Below are 22,357 nucleotides of genomic sequence, written 5' to 3' on the forward strand. Positions count from 1 at the left end.
GTCTGAAAGGAAGAAGGAGTAAAAAGGGATCAATAAAAATAATAACAGAAATAATGAAAAGTAACCACCGCAACGAGCAACAAATAGCATGGGGTTAGATTTATATAACATTTTTCATTTCTCAGTTCATTACAGTCTGGAGTGGGGATAAGTGTAGGTGTTTGTGTTTCAATAGATGTGCAATGCTATTTTTGTGGTCAGGAAGGTTCCAGTATTCTGTTGTGCAGCACAAGGATAGAGGTGAGGGGTTGAGGTGGTGGCAGTACAGGCTTGTGTAAGAGCAGATGAGTGAAACTACAAGAGAAGGCAAAATACAGAAGAATTCAGATCTCTCAAATACATAAATTACAGCATATAGTTCCTAAACATATAAGAACTTCATTTTATGTATTGTGCTTTGCAAGGCAGAAATACATAAAAAAGGGAATAAGACCAGGCGTAGGGGCAGGAAGGCATGAATCAATATTTAAAACCAACATTTAAACATATCAAAGGTAGAGGAAGAAATTTAGATATAGCCTTACAGGCAATAGAGAGGTCTGCAAGAAAGAAAAGCAACACCATTATTCCCTTCATTTTTATTAGTTAAGTCACCTTGTTAGGTACCCGATAGAAAGGGGAACACCAAAAAACCAAAGCCCTGACATGAATGAGAACAGTGGGTTTAGCAGTGGTCAGATTACCCAAAGTGGCCCTACCTTCAAGCTCAAATTCCATCTTCTGAAATCTTCTGTGACTGTATTTATGGTGATAAAATAGAATCTAACAGTATTTTAAGTAACCATGTATCTAGGTGCCTTTTCCAGACCTGGAGCTACAAGGGTGTTGAGACAAGGTCCAAGTGCTGTTAGTCATCATACAACAAAGAAAATCAGCTACGAGACCCCTTGACCTCCAAATCCCAACACCTATAATGCTCCGTTATCCATTATCTTCCATAGCTGTGGCTTGTGGAGGCCAAATGAACAAAGGGACCAGTGTGGCTGGGACTGTGCAAGCCAACACATGTGTAGGTCATGAACTCCTATGAATGGACAAACACTCCCTAGAGGACAGAGTATGTTAACACAAGCTGGCACTGGAGATCAGTCAACGCATTCTTACTGTTAATTATCTAAAAACATTTACACTTTCTCCCTTGTCCATAAGACACCAGAACCATAATTTTCACCTCTTGGACAACAGGTCTTTATTTCATACACGGCACAAATACCTTATCCTTCACTCTGCCCTCCAACTTCTACATTTATTTCACTCTTATTTCATGGTTACATTAGTGCAACTAGAAAATAATTTGTAAAAAAAATACATAGAAGTAATAGCATAGGAATCTTTGTACACTGGTCTAAATGATACGATCAAATTTAACTTGGAAATCCGTAAAGAGCAAATGAGGTCTTCTTTAACATTTTATGATACCAAGCATGGTATACCTAGTGCATGTGATTCAATAGTATGCTTAATAAATGTGAGAAACAGATCAAGGACTCTGAGCTTGGAAGCAGTTCTTACCCTGTTTTCAGGGAGAGCAATGCATCATCTACACCCCTCTGGTTGAACTTTCCCATGTAGGCATGCATTTCTGCATAGTTATTGCGAATATTTCTCTCTGTGCTGCCGTTGGGCACGGTCCCAAAGCGGAAAGGGGGTGAGAAGTCATTAGGTCTCTGGAACTGGAGAGAGAAAGACAGATAGAGACAGAGCGGGAGATGGAGGGAGAGAGAGAGAGAAAAGTCATTTTAGAAAATGTGAAGAGACATTAAGTAAGTTAGCATTAGTGGATTTATAATGGAAGGGACCCAACTATAATTCACCGAATACATTAGCCCTCACTCAAGAGCAGCAATTGCTATCTGAAAGCAGACTTCAATTCAATTTAGTACATATTGTTGAGAGATTTCTATTTGCCCAACCCTGACTTTAATCTATAACCCTTCTATGTTCCTTTTATGTACACTACACAATACCAGTGTTGATAGGCCAAAGGAATGTGCTGGTGGCTTAATTGCGGTGGACTAGTCACCTTTCTTTCTAAAAAAATATGTAAAATCTGTATTCAGGCCTCTTAAAGGCCTAAATACACAGTCGTTGCACTATTTTGTCCATAGGGCCTTAGTGAGGTGAGCTATGTGGTACTCCTGAAGATAATTTGTTGAGTATCAAATATGTTTTGCTAAGAAATTTTCTTTTGACCTTCCCTGATGCACTGAAAGCTCATATTTATCCCACATGAGTTGTAGGATAAACTGTACAATCAAAGACAATTTTAATTATGTTCCCTTTCTTGCTTGAGACTGAGAGTACATCTCCAGTGCCCATTATAATAAAGAGAAACCTCTTGGATTTTCATCCCTATGACATCAGCTTTATTTCTGGCTATCACCCTGCAATGCGTAAGTCTTTATGTTGCTTCCTGAACACAAAATTTGTTCATTTGTATCTTCACAGCCTCATATAGTCCATCTCCTCAGTGCCAACTCATCTGTCTCTCTAGGCCAATTTACATCCGTTTCAAAATAAAACTCAAAACAATTTCTTCAAGAAATCTTCTGTGAATTCTTTCTTCCATCAGGTCTACCCCAAAGTGACCCATCAGAACCTGTTATTCTTTGTTTAGATCACTGTAATCCTACACATGCAATTACTCTCTAAATGTGCTAGCTAGTCTCTGATGTCATAATTAAGAGTTTAAACTCTAGATTGAAACAGATACGGATTGAAGACCAGCTCTGCCACTTACCACTGTGTAACCTTGGGCAAGTAGCATAAACGCTCTGTGCATCCTGTCCTCATTTGTAAGAAGGAGATGATAATGCCTAGTTTTCAAGAATGTTGTGAGGATTAACTAATATAATGCATAAGAAGTGCTTGGCGGTCGGGCACGGTGGCTCACGCCTGTAATCCCAGCACTTTGGGAGGCCGAGGCGGGCGGATCACGAGGCGGGCGGATCGAGATCATCCTGGCTAACACGGTGAAACCCCGTCTCTACTAAAAATACAAAAAATTAGCCGAGCGTGGTGGCAGGCACCTGTAGTCCCAGCCACTCCGGAGGCTGAGGCAGGAGAATGGCATGAACCCAGGAGGCAGAGCAGGCAGTGAGCTGAGATCATGCCATTGCACTCCAGCCTGGGCTACACAGCGAGACTCCGTCTCAAAAATAAAGTGCTTGGCACAGCACCTGGCACACAGTAAGTGCCCAATAAATGTTCTCTTATATTATTTTTAATTTGTGTCTCTATTCTGCATTTCCTAGTAAACCCGCTCTCTAAGCTTCTTATTCTATTAGTACAGCAATGATCATTGTAGCTGTGCTGTGCTTTGGCATCAGAACGACAATGAAGATATTTGAAGTCCTCTTGGTTTTAAGTAATAGTACCATTTACTTTGGAGATACATTTGAAAATCTAACCTGCCAACTCAGGAGAACTCTGAAGCTTTGGGATTGCCTGGGATTAGAAGTAATTCTTTTCCTTCTTAGAATATGGGAGTTCCATGGGCCACAAAATATCTCAGCACCAGGAGCCATAAATGCCATCTTAATTGCTCAGTGCTGGCCATGGTTAAAACTAGAGTCATGCAGTGGTGTTAGGCAATCTGTGATGCACCAAACAACTACTACTTCCTGACTGAGAAAGCTCCCTCTCTGACTCATCACAGGGCTTTTTGACATTAAAAGTTTTCGTCTGATTATTTTGAAAGGGGTTATAATTTTTAAGTGGATAAAGACACTACAAAAGAGTAAGAAAAATCTACAGCCAAATGAGCCACTCAGGGTTAACTAGCCCAAACCTTTCATTTTACAAATGATGAAACCCAAAGAGGGTAAGTAATTTGCTCCACATCACACAGTGGCATTGATATAGCTAACAGATCAGAGCTCAATTCGCCTAATTAATAGTCACTCCTCACTGTCTCCAGCAGATAGCAAGCTTAAAGTAAATAGGGATATGCTTTATTGGAAGAGACAGACACCAGAATGCTTTGCATATCACTATCAAATACAACACTTCAGATGTTTGAAGAAAGATATTCCTCAAATCAAAATTAGAGTAAATAACTATGGTAGATAGCAATACAACTAATTAACTCCCTTTAATCAGTGATTCCCCACAATACTAGGACAATGACAACTGATGTTTATAATGACTAAGATACTCTAGGGCCCAAGGTATTTTCTGAAACATCAGTGAAAATTGCAATCATGTCCAATAGAATTCTGGTATAAATGATTACACTTTAATTTTTCTGAAAAAATGGCAATCCATGCAAGGTATATGCAACAATTTTATGGTAACTAAATGGAATCCAGTGCCCAGAGGGCCTCACTTCCTGATGAAGCTACATTATAGGTAGTTTTCATACAGCTCTTTAATTTTTAATTTTAAATTATTTTTAGATTTCTAAATCCTGTTTTGTAATTGTATCCCTGAATAAATATAAAGCTAAAGAAATGATAAAGGGTCTAGAATAGCCAAGATAACTTTGAAAAATGAAAAAAAAAGTTAAAGGATTTACACTACCTGACTTTAAGATTCATTATAAAGCTACAGTAATCACGAGAGTGTGGCATTAGCGTACAGTCAGATCATTGGAACAGGATAGAGTGCCCACTAACAGATCCCCACATATATGGTGCAAGGGCCATTCAGTGGAGATAGGATGGCCTTTAACAAATGGTGTTGGAATAATTAGACATCTGTTTGCTAAAAAGGAACTTCATTTCACACCTCATAAGATACACAGAACTTAAAGTGGATCATATATCTAAAACGTAAATACTAGAATTATAAAACTTATAGAAAATATAGGAGAAAATATTTGTAATCTTGAGTTAGACAGAGATTTCTTAGCTACAACACCAAAAGCACAATCCACCAAAAAAGGTAAACGATAAATTGGAGTTCATAAAAAGAAGAACTTTTTGAAAGATGCAGTTAAAATCATAAAAAAGATAAGCCACCGACTGGGAAGAAGTATTTGAAAATAAATTAAAGCTATTAAAACACTAAAGGAATTAGATAATAACATAGCAAGACTTATATAGTTAAGGCATCCTTCAAATGAAAATAATCGGACTGGGTGCAGTGGCTCACGCCTGTAATCCCAGCACTTTGCAAAGCCAAAGTGGGTGGATTGCTTGAGCTCAGGAGTTTGAGGCCAGCCTGGGAAACATGGTGAAATCCCATCTCTACCAAAAATATAAAAATTAGCCGTGCGTGGTGGCATGCACTTCTAGTCCCAGCTACCTGGGAGGCTGAGGTGTGAGGATTGCTTGAGCCCAGGAGGTGGAGGTTGCAGTAAGTCAAGATTGTGCCACTGCACTTCAGCCTGGGTGACAGAGCAAGACCCTGTCTCCAAAAAAATAATAAATAATAATATAATAATAATCAAAATAATCAGAAAAACCAAGCAGTCAGTACTGGGAAGAAGGGAAGTGCTGGTCTTGGAGGCAGAGAATTTGGATTTGGATTTCAGCTTTGTCTCAGGCCAGCTGCATGAACGTGGGCAAGTTACTTAAATTTATGGACCTACCCTCTTTTCTGGAAGTATTATTTTAATGAATAAGATAATATGTAAAAAAAATACTTAATACCTGGCACATGATGGAGTCTTAAAATTCTTAGTTGCTTCTATGGAGATGAAGTTCTAACATTTAAAATTGTCCTATGTAAGGCAATGTTCCCTAAGTTTGAAAATTCTTATTCTCTAATTTGTTCCTTAAACTAGGCCAGTCTGGAGGCCAACAGGGAGAGAACATTGCCTCAGAATTAGCCAAAGCAGTGAGTTTGCCTTTTCTTTTGAAAATTCTTGTCCCAGCCTGGTGAGATCTGTGAAGTTTACATAAAACAGAGATTTTTTATACTGTCATTGGAACTTGAACTGTACTAAAATTCACATTCCTGGAGAACTGTTTAGGGAGGCCCGTGGGGAAGAAGGAAAAATAATTTCCAAATAACCTGATGCTTCCAATAAATGCCCTTGTAATAAAACTTACCCCAGCTGTAAGACATTATATGGCACTTGCTTAGCCTGAGTGGCAATTTGGGAAGGAGAAAAATTTAGCGCTGTCAAGAACGAGAATGTCTTAACAATTAATAGAACAGTGAGGACCCTGAAAAAATAATTTTTAAACAAATTTAAAAGCCTAATATATCAGGGAGCTCAGTAATTGAATTAAAAAACTCAGTCTGATTTCAAAGTAGGGAAATGTGTATAGCACTCTGTATTTTCTTTTTTCTTTTTTTTTTTTTGAAACAGAGTCTCACTCTGTCACCCAGGCTGGAGTGCAGTGTTGCGATCTTGGCTCACTGAAACCTCAACTTCAACCTCCCAGGCTCAGGTAATCCTCCCACTTCAGCCTCCCAGGTAACTGAGACTACACATGTGAGCAACCACACCTGGCTAATTTTTGTACTTTTAGTAGAGACAGGGTTTCGCCATGTTGGCCAGGCTGGTTTCCAACTCCTGGCCTCAAGCGATCCGCTCTGCTCAGCCTCCCAAGGTTCTAGGATTACAGGCGAGAGCCACCATGCTGGGCCCAGTACTCTTTATTAATCACCTTTGGTCATAGAGCTTCCTTGAATGTGGAATCTTTTTCTAGGAGTCACCTAGATTGGAATTATCAACACATAGATTTGGATAGGAAAATAACACAGACAGGATGGGCCCCATTTCATAGATGAGGAAACCGAAGTCCTGAAGAGATCAAGTCGTTCAAGTAGACACAGTGTAGAGGGAGGACAAGCTGAGACTTGACCCTTGAGTATGGCCTTCCTTTTGCCAGCTGAAATGCTAGCTGAACAGTTCTACTGCTGCCTACTAGGGAGTGAAGCCACACACTGTAAGTGGGGCCACATAGAGTATCTTCCTTTTGTGGCAAATCAAATGCCAATTCCCATCTTTCCCACCACATTTAACACAGGGATTCCAGCAATTGCTGTGAGCACACACTTGCACAAGGGCAAAACAATGCCAGAATGTTAAAAAAAACTGTAATCTCATTTGATCCTCCTGGAGAGCAGCAGGGAATCAGAATTCAGCCCTCTGAGCTGTTCAGATCATCTCAGCCTCCATCTTAATGACCTCAAAGTGAATTAGTCTCAGCAGCCATGCAAGGAGAAAGGTGCTCAAGGGCCAGGAGTCAAGGCCCCCACCCAGAGATGAGCAGACACTAGGGTCCTGGGCTGTTTTGGCTGCCACCTCCCTGCTAGAGAGCTTCTTATACAGCCTGCTGGAGAAAGAAAGGAAGAGGGGAGCAAGTAAGGGAAATATAGATCTGGTCCATTTTTAATATATAAATTGATTTTCCTATGTATTAGGCATTGTAAGTCATTAATAATTGCCACTCTTATTCAATACCTATGTATGTACTGGGTATAAGTTACATTATCTCCTTTAACTATGATAATTAAAATACATCCATTCATTTGGCAAATATTTGCCCAGCATCTATTAGGGCAGGAGACTGTATTAGGAACAGAGATACAAAGATGAAAAAAATCAGACCCAGTTTTCAAGGAGTTTGCATTTACAGAGAGTCAGAAACATAAACATTCATTCAGTTTTTCATCCATTTACTTTTTCATTTCATGTATTTATTGATTTCATTCATTTATATAAGCAGGCAGCAAGTATTTGTTTGTGTTTATTGTGTACAGAGGAGATGCCTGTGCTGAAGATGCAGTATTGCAGAAGAGTATGATCTTGCCTTCAAGGAGTTCACATTATAAAGAAGAGAGGCAAACAGTAAGCCTGTTTTTTATTTTTTAAATTTCTAAACAATCTTTTGTAGAGATAGGGTGTCTCCATGTTGTAAAGATTGGTATTAAACTCCCAGCCTCAAGCAATCCTCCTACCTTAGCCTCCCAGATGGTTGACTAAAGTCTGCCAGAAATTATTTGCCACTCTATGACAAACAGGTCCATGTCCCCTCCCTATCTTGATTCTTAGCTGACCTAGGTGACTTGCTTAACCAGTAGAAGGTGACAGAAGTAACATTGTGGGATTGCTGAGGCAAGGGCATAAGAAGCTTTGCAGCTTCCACCTTGGCCTTTGGGAACCTCGCTCTGAGAGAATCGGTGCACCATGTCAGAAGTCCAACAACCCTGAGGCCACCATGCTGGAGATTCCACCTACAGATGCTCCCATCTCCAGTCCTAACTGAGCCCTGGACTTCTACCCATTCCAGTCAGAGCCAGGCATTAGAGTAAAGCCATTATGAACTCTCCAGCCCAGCCCAGCCTCCCACTGAATATCAGTCATGCTACATGAAGTAGAAGAATCACTCAGTCAAGCCCTACCCAAATATCTGACCCACAAACCAGTAAAATATAATAAAATATTCTTGCTTTAAGCCACTAAGTGTTGGGCTAGTTTGCTGTGTAGCAATAGGTGACGGAAACACAGATAATTTCAAATAGTGAAAATGAAGTGCTAGGAAGAAATTGAAACAGCATAATAGGATAAAGAGTGATTGGTAGGAGAACAAGTTTAGACTGGCTGTCCTGAAAAGGCCTCTCTGAGAAGGTGGCATCTGAACCGAGACCTGAATAATAAGAAAGAACCAGGCATACAAAGACAAGGGGGAAAATGTATCAGGCTCAGGAAACAGCAAATGCAAAGGTTCTGACATGGGGGAACAAGCTTGGTGTGACCAGGGGCTATAAATAATGTGGTGGGTGCTATGAGCAGCTGTGCCCATGCAGCAGTGAGAGAACAGAACAAGGGGGCTGTCTCGATGGTGTCCCAGAGCCTGTGCACTGGGGCTAAGACTTAACCATTTAAACAAGAGGAGCAAAATGGTTTCTAGATAGAGACGAGTGTCTGTTCAAAGACACAAGGTGGTGAGAAAGATTGGGCATGACCAGAGACCACGAGCAGCTTATTGTTGCCAGAGCCTAGCAGGTATGGCCATGGTGACAGGAGGTTGACACAGCTGAAGAAGGAAGCAGGGCCTGGATCACAAAGAAAGTTGAATTCTGTGCAAACAAGTTTAGAGTCCATAATATAAGGGATGAGAAACAGCAGAGCTTCTGGAGTTAAGCTGCCTGATTCAGATCCCAGCTATGCCACTTGATAGCTGTGTGACCTTGATCAACTCACTTAACTTATCTGTGCCCCAGTTTCTACATTTGTACAATGGGCTGCTAATAGCACCTACCTCATAAAGTTTAAGTATTCAACCAGTCAATCTGGGCAAAGTATTGGCACAGTGCCTGGCTGATATATACACTATGTTAGCTACTGTTATTATCATTATTATTACTATCATCATCACTGTCATCATCATCTTCATCATCGCCATTGGAAGCAACTGAAGAACTCTGCCAGAATGACAAGATTGGGTTTTGTGTTAGAAAAAGTCACCAGGTGCTGGTGTGCAGAACAGGTTGAAAGGAGTAAGATGGAGAGACAAGAGCTGAAGAGGCCCTGAGCTCTGGTGAGGGTATGGGTGCTACAGTGGGATAAGAAGGAACAGACGCATTGTCAGATATTTCCCTACACTACTAGCTAACATACAAGACCACAGAGGTGCACGCCATTGACATATAAATTTCCTGAAAGGCTTCTAGAAGGAGGCCGAATTGAAGCTGGCAGGGAGGATAGATTGGCTTTGGAAGGGTGGCCATGGGGCGTTAACATCAATTTACACCAGAGGAACTCTCTGCTTTAAGACTCCTCCAACCTGGTTAGTTTCCATGGTGAGAATGAAGAAACATACTTGTTGAGAAGTCTTTGAGGTCCTGGCACCAGGAGAGGAGCAGGTTCTGAAAACAAAACCAAGAATGTCCTAAATACTGATGGTGTCCAAGCAGTGGTCGTTCTGACCACCAGTCAAGGCCATCTCCTGATCAGCTGTCACCCAGTCCCAAGGACAATAATCAGAGTCAGATCCGGTGAATAACAGCACATAAATGAAAGCAGCTCTGTTAAAATGAAGAGGATGGTGAGGAACTGCCTTCTTGGGTAGTTGGCTTCCCTGAAAAATGGCTCTGCTCATTCAGTCTGTGTCCAATCAGCATATGCAGATTAGGACAAACCAGTGCTGTGACCTTGCAGAGGCGGATATTGGACATCCTATTTGCAGGGATCCATCCATATGAGATATAGAATCTGGGGGCTTTTGTCTTCAAAGCTTGACAATCCTACACATAAATATTCATTCCATTACTTGTGATTTTACATTTGCATCACAAAAAGAATCAATGCCCAAACGCCACTCAGCCCTTCCAGGCACCCAAGAGAAAAAGTGGGAAAGGCTTAGGAGATGTGAATGGCTTTGGGCCTGGGCTAATTATGAGGCGGTGGCAGCACATCAGAATTCTGAAGACACCACATTTTTACCTACTCAGCACCCTCCTGTTATTATTGTCATTACCCTATTTTATATTTTAATAGTACTTTTAAATTATTGACTTTTATTGTCATGAATTTTAACCAGGTATGGAATCTTGCAGTCACTGCCACAATCAAGACACAAAACAATTCCATTTCTCAAAAAGCTCCCTGGTGCCACTCCTTTCAAGTCACACACTCCCTTTGCTCTTAACCTCCAGCCACTCTATCCCATAGTTTTGCCTTTTCTAAAACGTCATATAAATGGAATCCTATAGTACATAACCTTTTGAGACTGGCTTTTTTACTTATGATAATGCCTTTGAGATTCATCTCCAGGCCTTTGCATGTATCTGTAGGTCATTCCTTCTTATTGCTGAGTAGTATTCCATTATGTGAATGCACCAGTTGATCCATTTATCTATTGAAGGACATTTGAGTTACTTTCAGGTAATTATGAATACAGCAGCTGTAAACATTCATGTACAGGTTTTTGAGTGAACATGTTTTCATTTTTCTAAGGTAAATATTCAGGGGTGGGAGTGACGAGTCATATGCCCCATGCTCCCAAAGTTTTTTTAGAGCTCTTCTATCTTTTGATCTTCTCAGTTTTTCCAGGAACTATCAAGCAAGTACAGAAACTGATATTATCTTCCTTAGCCCAGGGGTGTTGCACCAAACCGTGTTGCCCATCACTAAATCTTCCATAATAATACCCTATGGCCCAATTAAGGTGAAGGGATATGTATGTGTGATTCCAGACTCTGGGCAGCATCTGAAGAGGGGAGGAAGTGGCTGCAGGAAGCACCCTCTCTCCTCCTCTACCATAATCCCTTGTCCGGCCCAATGGGGGAAGAAGAAGGTCAGGTGACCACACAAGGAGTAGACTTTCTGAGAGCATGATCTCCTTCACTGTTCCATGGCCCATAAGTGCTTGGGAACAGATGTGAAAAGGAGGTAATCTGTGCTTATAGTGAAAAGACAATTTTAGCCAGGCATGGTGGCTCACACCTATAATCCCAACACTTTGGGAAGCTGAGGTAGGTGGATCACCTGAAGTCAGGAGTTTGAGACCAGCCTGGACAACATGGCAAAATCCTGTCTTTACTAAAAATACAAAAATTAGCCAGGTGTGGTGGCGCATGCCTGTAGTCCCAGCTACTCTGGAGGCTGAGGCAGGAGGATTGCTTGAACTCAAGAGGCAGAGGTTGCAGTGAGCCAAAATCGTGTCACTGCACTCCACCCTGGGTGACAGAGTGAGACTTTGTCTCAAAAAAAAAAAAAAAAAGACAATTTAGTGATAAAACAGTAAGTAAACACATGGGTTATGGGCTCAAAGATCTAAGTTAAAATCTGAGCTCTACTACTTATTAACTGTGTGACTCAATAAACAAGCCACTTAGCTTTGAAACTGAATTTTAACAATGTTCCAAAAGGAGAAATAAGGTATAGCATCTCACTACAAATCCTCCATTTCAAAACATGGGGCCTGGAGTGGCCCCCCAAGACCCTACCCCTAAAACAAACTGGCTGTGGATATGGTGACAGATTAGAAAGTTAAACCCTTCACCATCATGAAAGAATCTGGAATGGAGGTAAGAGGAATAAATACTTATTGTTATATTTCATTATAAAGTGTTCATTGGAGAGAATATTGTTCAAATCCATTCAAAAGGCATGGCTGAATTATGGAAACAATAATATTGCAGAATGTAGTTAGAAGCTACTGGTATATAGGAAAATTGCCCAAATTAACTCTGTTCTCTTCCTGGGCCCCTGATGAATCTGATGACATTTTGCTACTGCCAGAAAGGGAGTTGGCATATAATAAGCATTCAACACCTTAATTGTTTCTGCTTGTTTTCCTCTTATTATTAACATTAGTGCTATAATTGCCTACAGTGGCAAACACCCTTAAGTTTACATATGAAGAGACCTGCACTTGGATGTGAGAAGGCTAGTAAGTGGCCTTTCTCCTGCCTCTGGCTGTGCTGTCATTCGAGGCTGTATCTTCACAGCTCTGGATGCTGTGCTGCTGGGGAAGGAATTCTGTGCCTCTCTGAACTCAACGTGGAGCTGGGGTTCTATAATAGGCCTTAGAAAGGTGGGGGTGGTGAGGACTGGAACTTATTCTCCTGTCATCACCCTCCTGCTGGAGCCGAAACAAAAGCTTGCAGCAAATAAAACACCAGTTCTTCAGATTCCTGGAATTTAGTTAATTACCAGTTTTCCTCGCAACGATGGTTTTAATGCAATAAGGCAGTCACTTCTTTTGTATTTTATAAAATTTGGATACATAAGCCTTAATATTTCCTGAAATATTTTATAAAATCAGATAATGGCATGTTAGCTAGCTGAGGCTTGGTCCCTGAGTTAGCAGAGCCAAGAAAGTGGGTTTATTCCTATATTAACTTTAACATATCATAACCTGCACCTTGAGGTTTTAGGTGTTTGGCAAAGTCTTGTGTCTGGCCATAAAATATCACATCAGTAGCACACATTTAATGGGCATAAACCACATATAAGCCACTGAGCTCTGAAATAAAATGAGGCAACAGATACAATCCCTACCATTACAGTTTAGCTGGAAATAATAATGATAATTATATAATTCCAGCAGCAGCTAATGCTTCTACAGCACTTACCATGTGTCACACAATTTACGTATAGTAACTCATTGATCCTCTCATTGATGCTATGAGGTAGGCATTATTATCTCCATTTAAGGGACAGGGAAACTAATGCACAGACAGTAAGTAATTTGAATAAGGCCATACAGCTAGAAACTATCAGAGCAAGGATTCAAATGCAGGATACTCATATTTAACTGTAAAACACACCACAGGGCTCTATGCAAATAGAATGTATGCTCAGAAAATGTACAGATTAAGGAATCCAGTGCCTGAATTAGTATGCCTATCCAATGGGAGGTAAGGAAAGGAAGGGCTATGGAAGTTTAGAGGGAGTGAAAATCATTACAAAAGGATATGGTTGGGGAGGCTGCACAGAGCAGGCAGAGATGGAGCCAACTCCTCCAGATTGGCCAAGTTTATCCAGGCAAAGAGGTCTGGGGAGGGTGATGGGGCAAGCGAAATAGCATGAGCAAAGAAGCACCGGGACGTGAGCATGGCATCTGCACTGACGTTGGGAGGAATGTTTGGCGCCTGGATAGAAACCATCCCATGGGGCACACCGAATGGTCAGACTGAGGAAGGACACTGTGAACCCCACAGTGCTCAGGTGTAGCTATTGTTCAGCTAAAGCAGCATGGCTCGAAGAACAGAGAGGTTGGAGAAGGGACGTTTACTGGAAAACTACTAAGAGCCTGGACTATTTTCAGAGGGAAAATAATGGGAGGGATAAATGAAAAAGACATCAGAGTGGAAGCCTTGACTGAATCCAAGTCTGCCTATGCATTCAGAAGAACGAAGGAGAGGAAGTGGCAGAGTCAGCCTCATCCCCACCACCTTCTCTCCCACTCTCCTCACTCACCCACTCCTCAGGAGCCACACTGGCTTCCTTGCAGTTTCTAAAACTCACCAGGCAAGCTCCTACCCTCACATGCTCTTCTCTGCCCCAAAAGCCCTGGCTATCCACATATATTGATCCCTCACTAACTTCAGGCCAGACTTAATTGCCTTTTTATTTTCTGCCCTTTCCTCCTTAGAATGTAATATAATGGACACAGTTTTGGTCTGTTTTGATCACTGCTGTATCTCTAGTGCCTAGAAAAGCATCCAACACTTAGTAAGCTCTCAATATGAATGAATGAGTGATTTAAAGAATGAATGAATTGAATTGCACATGTGGATATATTTATTATATGAAAAACTCCATTCAAAGTGCACTATTTAGCTGTTGATACATTATCATGCAACACACAGTTGAGCATTAACATTCCTCAGATCTAGGGCAAGCCTAGCATCTCTGGTGCATAAGGAGTTAATGTGTCCTAATGCCAGTCAAGGACATCTTTCCTAGCACTTTCTCCATTTTTCCTTCACAAAATATATCAGATCTGAAATCCCACAAGAGCCTGTCAGATTTAGGACTTGACAATGCATATGAATATTTCTTTGGCACCAAAAATGTGACAGAGTTAGAGATGATTATGATAACATGGAGATGAAGTGAAACAGAGGCATAAGGACAGAGGCATTTGAGTTTTATCCTTAAGTCATCCTGTGTGTGACAGGTGGCCTTCGTTGAGCTCCTTCAACCTATTCTTACACAAGATTGTTATAAAGAGGTGTTATTACTGTCCACTGCACTCTACCTCACAGACCAACTTGGGAGGGTACAAGGGATTGTTCCAGATATTTTATAAAAGCTGTGGGTGCTAGCAAAGAGAAATGGCCTTTAAAGAAGATTTCAAGTAAAGGAGACAGATGGATTCACCATGGAAACTGGGATTCTGAAGTTGTACCAGGAGCTTCAGCAGCTCATAAAATTTTGGAGGAGATAAAGAAGATAAAGAAGACTACCAAGATTTCCACATGCAAGATTCCCAATGAATTTAGGGTTCTCCAGTTATTAGCACAATCACCTGAGGTTCTAATACGGTATCAGCATCTTCAGAGTCATGAAGCTGGGGTGGGGCGGAAATGTCAAAGACCTCTGCCAGGCGGAGGCCAGGGTGAGTGAGGATCCAGTGACAGGCAAGGCAGGGGGACAGGTGTGTCTCTGCCCTCCTGGCAATCAATCAGATCTGTCAGTTCCAAATTGAGGCATGGAAATGCCAGGATGTGTACTTACTGTCACATTGTGACCCACTTACAGCCCAGCAGAGCTTCTTCCTTTGGTCAATAAAGTCAGCCCTATGCGAGGGACACTCCGGTTTATGGAATGTTAGTATTGGGATGCAGCCTGGCGATCCCACCATGCACACTCCATGCCCCTCGGGGTTCACAATGGACCGCCACAGGAGAGGAATCGAACAATCCTTTGGTAAAGAAACTTATGTAACCCTGACACAGCATTTCCCCAGACTTATTTTCCCATGGATTTCTTTTTCTAAAGAATAGCCATTATGTTTCCCAGAACACTCATAGGCTATGAAACAGTTGGAGAAATGCCAGTTGAGCAACTTTCTGCCTGTACAGAGGAGGAAACAGAGGCCTGGGAAATTCATTACCTATCCAAGACCAAACAGCCATTGTCTGCTTCTGTCTCCATCTCTTTTGTTTTTAATTTAGTCTCCACACATGTATTGAGTACCTACTCTGCACCAGGAGCTGCCCCGAACAGTCGACAGCAAGATACGGCAGACATTTCCATGTCTCAGGCTTTTAGGACTAATGGGATGCCAGTGTACTTCAGTTGTCCTTAATGGACCTCCAATTATAATGCAAACATAATTATTATAAGGTGACTGCTACAAAAGTAAAATATCAATAACCATGCTGGTAGAAAAATGAAGTTCAATTTTTCCAGTTGACTAAGGATTAAGCCAAAAAACTTACTTTCAACCCTTTTGATGAAAATCATTCTAAACTATAGTCATTCAAACATATTCAGTGAGCATCTGCTATGTGTCATGATACAGGGAGGTAAATGATATACAGAAATTAAGACACAAAAGACCATAGATGGTTTAGGACATTCTGTTTACTATGTACTTATTCCAGGAATATCCTAGAAACTATCATTACTTTTAATAATTTCTTTATATAAGCTTTCTTTGTTATCATTATATCTTTTCCCCTCTAAAAGTGGCAAGGGTTATAGTTATTTTAGAGTTGGTTACTTTTTGTTACAGAAGTGATATTTTCCTATGAAAATAGAAAGTTCTCAGCAAACACTTGGCTGATTGGGAAGCCGATGCCTCACCATTCAAAGAACAGGGCAGGCTTAACACATGCATACAAGGAGGGGACTCCTGTGCCTGTCTCACACAGGAGCCGAGGAATAATCAATCAGGGGCTTTGAAGAAGTCATTGCCAAATAGGTCCTGAAAGAACTTTATAATTTAAGATCCGACAAGCCACATAGCAGCACAGTTGGAGACCTCACTTACTCAGTTCTCTTCTGAAATACCTGCCCAATTTAGATGGTTTGACAGGCATAGAAACCACAAGGTGAGAAAATTCTATCTGGGATTCTAAATGTCAAATATTTCTTATCTACATTACCCTCTCTTCCTTCCCCCTCAACCATTGGTCATGAAACTGTCTTTCACTGTTCTCAAATTCACATGGCTAATAAAGAGTGAAAAGTACTGCCTTATGCTGTGGACACTATATGAATTACATAACTGTCTTCTTATTCATTCATTCATTGACTAGTTGGTTAATTAATTCATCTATTAATATGTGAGCACCTATATGTACAAGACCCTATTTTAATTACTGAAGATCCATTAGTGAACAAAACAGACAAATTCTTGCCTTCATTGAGTTTACAGTCTAGTATGAAGAGACAAATATTATAAATATGTTAAATATTAATATATCACACCATACAACATATAAATTCTATTAATGTATAAAAAGATGGAAGGACAGGGAAGAGTAAACTTTCTTTAGATCCTCTTCCAAATTTTAGATCAGATACTCATCTGGTGGCCTGAACTTAGACTGGTCATTCCCTGGAAACCCTTGTCTTTAACAATATACCACTCGTAAGCATCTTCCTCTCTGAATCTAGCCCCACTAGCCTGATGTACATTTTCTTTTTTTTTTTTGTATTGTTTTTGTTTTTGAGATAGGGTCTTGCTCTGTTGCCCAGGCTGGAGTGCAGTGGCACAATCACAGCTCACTGAAGCCTTAACCTGGGCTCAAGCGATCTTCCCACCTCAGCCTCCCAAGTAGCTGGGACTATAGGTGCGTTCCACCATGCCCAGCTAATTTTTAATTTTTTTGTAAAGACAGATATTTGTCTTGTTGCCCAGCCTGGTCTCAAACTCCTGGGCTCAAGTGATCTTCTCACCTCAACCTCCCAAATTTGGTGCTGGGATTATAGGCATGAGCCACCACACCCAGCTGAATTTTCAGAAGAACAACTTCGAGTTTACGTCGGAAAAACATATTAACATTTATTTTTTCCACTTAAAATCAGAAGTCCTGTTTCATCCCAGGCTTGGAGCAGACACTTTTTCTAGAGTAAGCAAATGGGCTGAAGAAATAGGATTACTGGTAGAATAGCTTGCCTTTGATTTGTAACAGATATTTGGGGAAATAATCTAGATGAGTCAATTTCACACCTGTTTGGTTGGTGCAAAAGTAATTGTGGTTTTTGCCATTAAAAGTAATTATTTTTTAATGACAAAACCAAATGGCAAAAACCGTGATTACTTTTGCACCAGCCTTAATATAGTTTAAACATGCTAATTAGAGGGAAACAGACTCACTAATTGGGATACTTCCCCACCTACCTAGTGGGAAGTTACTCACAAATGGTCTTATTTAACTCCATGATAATTCTATCATGAGACCAGGCCACTGAATCCTTTTCACAGTCTGAAATGTGCATCTCATGTTCTCTTTGTCAATGGATTACAGAGAAGGTAGCCTACTTCAAAATTCTTGAAATTCCAAGGCAGGAGCTAATTAACAAATGGAAAATGTTTCTAACCCACAGCAAAGAATGCTGTAAAATAAAACGTTTCTCTTTTTCAAATAAGAGCCTCCATCACTAGGCAGGTGAGATATTTAGTGAAAGGATAGACATGACCAGTTGTTGGGAGTGTGGGGCAACTTATTAAACACACAGGGAAGGGTCTTGTTTTCTTTAATAACTTAAGTGACAGGATGAAAAACCTGCTCTTTAAACATGCTGTAGGCATCAAATTGGATTGGATAGCTGGCTACTTGAGAAATAGAATTAAACATCAAAACAGTAAGTCTGGCCTGACAAAAGAAGATATTAAAAGGATGAAGTTAAATTAGGAAGCATACAAAATAATTCTTACAGGGTGTAAAACCACACTGCACTAGAACTAGAAGGGACAGGAACAGGCTTTGTCAAATGCATGCTCAAGAAAAATCATGCAGTTCTACCTGACCACATACTGCATGCATACATAATGCAGTGCTGCTTTTTTAAAATAAAGAGTCTGTCACTGGACACTAAAGAGCAATATGTGGAATGGATGTGGTCAGGCTGCGTTATACACCAGTAGGAGGGCTTCTGACCACCGTGTGTTCTCTTCTATAACTCACAGCAGAAGGTTCAGAAATGATTAAAAGTGAGGGGAGCAAGTCTTCTTGTAAAAGATTAAGACTATATTTAGCCTTGAAAGGAGCAAAAGAGGAAATTCCTCTGCTGTATTTACCATCCTATTTTTTAAGAATGAAGTGTCTGCCTCCCTCACTAGACTCTGAGAGTAGGGCTGTTTCAGCATATCTCCAACGTCTCACAAGGTAGGGTTTCCATGACGTTTTGGGACATACTTTATACTAAAATCATATTCACAATTTATCTGAAATTCACATGTAACTCGGTGTCCTGTATTCTTATTTGCTAAATCTGTTAGCTCTATTCAAAGATTAACTAGTAACTATTCAATAACAATTAAGCTAATTGTTGTTATATACTAGGTATTATTGTAAATGCAGAGGATATAGTAACTTTTAAAAGCCAGGTAGATGATACAACAGAGGCTTTAGTTAATTCAAAGAAATGAGGACAGGAGCAAGATTTTGGTAACAGGTAGAATCCAAGTTGAACAAGGGGCTTACAAGGTGATTGAGGGTGGCAGTTTCTAGGGACTTTGAGATGACAAAACAGAGCTATTGATCTTTTCTATTCTGAGGGCCTCTAGGCCTTAGCTATAGGCAGTCTGGCAGATGCTAAGGACTCCTGAGATAGACTAGGTGGTTGGACACTAACCTTAGTACCAACAAAAAGATCAGAGATTATGTTTATGCAGAGCTGTTCTGATTTTCCTATACTCTGTTCCAGTAAGTGCTATGTAGTAGATATTTAGAATCTATCTGATGAATGAATAAATGAAAAGTAGGCGGTGAGACTGAAAAGCAATGAAACTGACTTGTATCCCTCATTTAGAGAACATCATTACATTCTAGTTGCAACTAACAGATACACAGAATAAGTCACATTAATAGCTAGTATGCTTTAAGAATGAATTTGCCAGGAAAAACCCTATGTGGTATAGAGGTTGGAAGACAAGCTCTCTGGGCTGGGAATGGAGAAGAGGAGCTTCAGGAACTAAAACCACTGGGACTCAGCCTCTCCCAAACTCACATCTAACTTGAAATTACTATGAATTTTCCAAATGGCAAAGGGCCTTCAGAGAGAGTATTTCCTTCAATAGTGGACAGATTACGATAGACTATCAACTATGGCAATAAAAACAACTTTTATTGCTAAACACAGTAGTCAAAATGGGTATTAATTAAAAACTTAGAAATGTTATAAATTATCTGGCTGCATCAACAATTTGCAATGAAACTAAGGCTCTTCTCTAAGTCTCTGAGACAGCCTGAAGTAGAATAAATTAGGTTTACTTTTTCTGAGTGTCTGAAAGAACAGAAAATTCTTTGGCAATATATGCCATGCAAGCAGGGAAGGCCTTAAGAAAGACCTAGTTTTTAAATTTTTATTTATTTATTTTAAGTTCTGGGATACATGTGTAGAACGTGCATTTGTTATACAGGTATACACGTGCCTTGGTGGTTTGCTCCACCTATCAACTCCCCATCTAGGTTTTAAGCCCTGCATGCATTAGGTATTTTTCCTAATGCTCTCCCTCCCCTAGCCCCCCACTCCCGACAGGTGCTGGTGTGTGATGTTCCCCTCCCTGTGTCCATGTGTTCTCATTGTTTAATTCCTACTTATGAGTGAGAACACGTGGTGTTTGGTTTTCTATTCCTGTGTTAGTTTCTCACTAGTTTGTTGAGAATGATGGCTTCCAGCTTTATCCATGACCCTGCAAAGGACATGAACTCATTCTTTTTTATGGCTGCATAGTATTCCATGGTGTGTAAGTGCCACATTTTCTTTATCCAGTCTATCATTGATGGGCATTTAGGTTGGTTCTAAGTCTTTGCTATTGTAAATAGTGCTGCAATAAACATACATGTGCATGTGTCTTTATAGTAGAATGATTTATAATCCTTTGGGCGTATACCCAGCAATGGAATTGCTGAGGAAAGACCAGTTTTATAATTTGCCCACTCCTGTGAGAAACCATTTCCTTGGGGTAGAGCCCAGTAGTCAGGTGGAATCATAGTTGAAGCTCACTCTTGAAGTCATTGTTTTCTATCACAGAGATGGGCAAAAGACACAGATTCAGAAATGCTCACTGAGCCCTTACTATGTGCCTAGGAGGATGCTGGGAGCATGCTTTCAAAAGACCCACAAGGTTGGCTGCAAAGAGGTACTAGGCACCTCTTGTCCGAGAGGGCCATGAAGATGCTCTCCATCTAGGCATCCTCGGAGCCAGAGCTAGTTTCAAGGGGTCTAAGCACTGCAACTTGCCTGCTGCCCCTTCCACATCTTTTTTAGCCCTGACATTTGACCTTCCCTCCACCAGCCCTCCTACTCCCACCTCAAAATCTCATTGAAACAAGTGAGTGCCTGGGGCAAGCAGGGTGGAAGGAGGGCCGAGTGGTGGGCTCTTGGGTGTATTTGTAGCAGTTTGTGGCTTTCAGGGCACATGTTAATCATCTGCTAGAAACAGCATGGGCTTTGTGAGCTGGGTTTAGGAGCAAACCCTGGGTGGATGTAGGATGTGACCACTAATATTTATTGAGGATTTAGTATGCTTGAGGCACTCTTCTAAGCTTTACAAAGAGTAACTCTTTCATCAGCACAGCAGCTATAAAGTAGGTAACATTTTAATCCCCATTCTACACATTACGAAACTGAGGCATGAGAAGGGTTTAGGAACCTAGCCAGATCACACAGCTTCTTGTCTTAGTTTTCTCTACTGCACAGTAGAGGTAGCATCTACCTAAAAGTGGGAGATGGCAAATGAGTCAAAGAATGTAAAGCATCTAGCCTGGAGAATGCCACCCAGCAGTCACTAATGACAAGTATGCTCTCTGAGACTGTAATTATTGATGTGGTTTCATGTGATTACCATGAATGAGGGCCATGGTTGCTAATATTGCAAAAGAACACATAATACAAAGGTTAATATATTTTTGGCTTTGGACTGCAATTTTCAATAGGCAGACTCCAACCTATGAACACATTGTCCTCAATAGTTCATTTATAAATCAGCTGCTCACAAACAGAAATATGCTGCCCCCAAGAAACAATACTATAAGTGGTTGGCTCATTAAAGCCAATTTAATCCAAAAGAGAGCAGAGCTTTTGTGTTAATATTATTAGCTTATGTTCTTGGAACATTTACTCATTTAACAAACTTCTACAATGTACCAGGTACTGTCTCAGGAGCTGGAAAGACATAATTATTGAAAGCATGTCTCTTGCCTCAAGGAGCTTATGATTCAGTGAAGGAAATGAGCACTTGCTCAATGATTCTAGTGGAGGGTGATCGGTGTGTTTGGGCCACTGTAGGAGGACAGGGGTGGGTGTCTGGGGTGTGGAGTCTTGATAAGTTGATAGAAACAAGAAAGAGGCCCTCCCTGGCAGGAACAGGAATGAGGGTAGGAGAGAGCCATTGTTCTAAGAAGTGGCTAACAAGCTATTGTCCTAAGAAATGGCTAACCACAAACATCCTGTTCCCAAATACCTCCTTCCAAACATAGCCCCAGCAGCATGAACGTATCTGCAGTAGCCTTTCCAGCATGACCCTATAAAACTCCCCTCCATCCCCTGCATCTTGGCAGACAGGCTTCTCTCTGCTGTACTGCCTGTTGCACTCTTGCAATGTACCTTTCTTAGTTTCTCTAATAAATCTGCCTTTCTTTACCCACAACTGTCTTGGTAAATTCTTTTACCACCTGTGATGTAGCCCTAGCCAGTTGCACCCATGACATGGGGGTGACAAAGGCCAGAAATGGGTAATGAAGTACTGGAGGAAAGGAAAATGAATTGCCTTTGCTTGGGTTCAGAGCTGGCCCCCATACTTCATTTATCTGTACCTGTACT

General features: G+C 40.8%; 1 protein-coding gene across 2 annotated transcripts in view; it reads right to left on the reverse strand.

Moving 5' to 3' along the window:
- GRIN2B (glutamate ionotropic receptor NMDA type subunit 2B) overlaps positions 1-22,357 on the reverse strand; it is a 439,516-nt gene that overhangs the window by 25,088 nt on the left and 392,071 nt on the right. For both annotated transcript variants that reach the window (XM_034935408.4, XM_008969550.5), the window contains one exon: positions 1,513-1,673. In XM_034935408.4, the coding sequence (XP_034791299.1) occupies positions 1,513-1,673 (161 nt within the window). The remainder of the gene's footprint in view (positions 1-1,512; positions 1,674-22,357) is intronic.

The sequence above is a fragment of the Pan paniscus genome, chromosome 10 (assembly GCF_029289425.2).
Source record: "Pan paniscus chromosome 10, NHGRI_mPanPan1-v2.0_pri, whole genome shotgun sequence".
Taxonomy (NCBI): domain Eukaryota; kingdom Metazoa; phylum Chordata; class Mammalia; order Primates; family Hominidae; genus Pan; species Pan paniscus.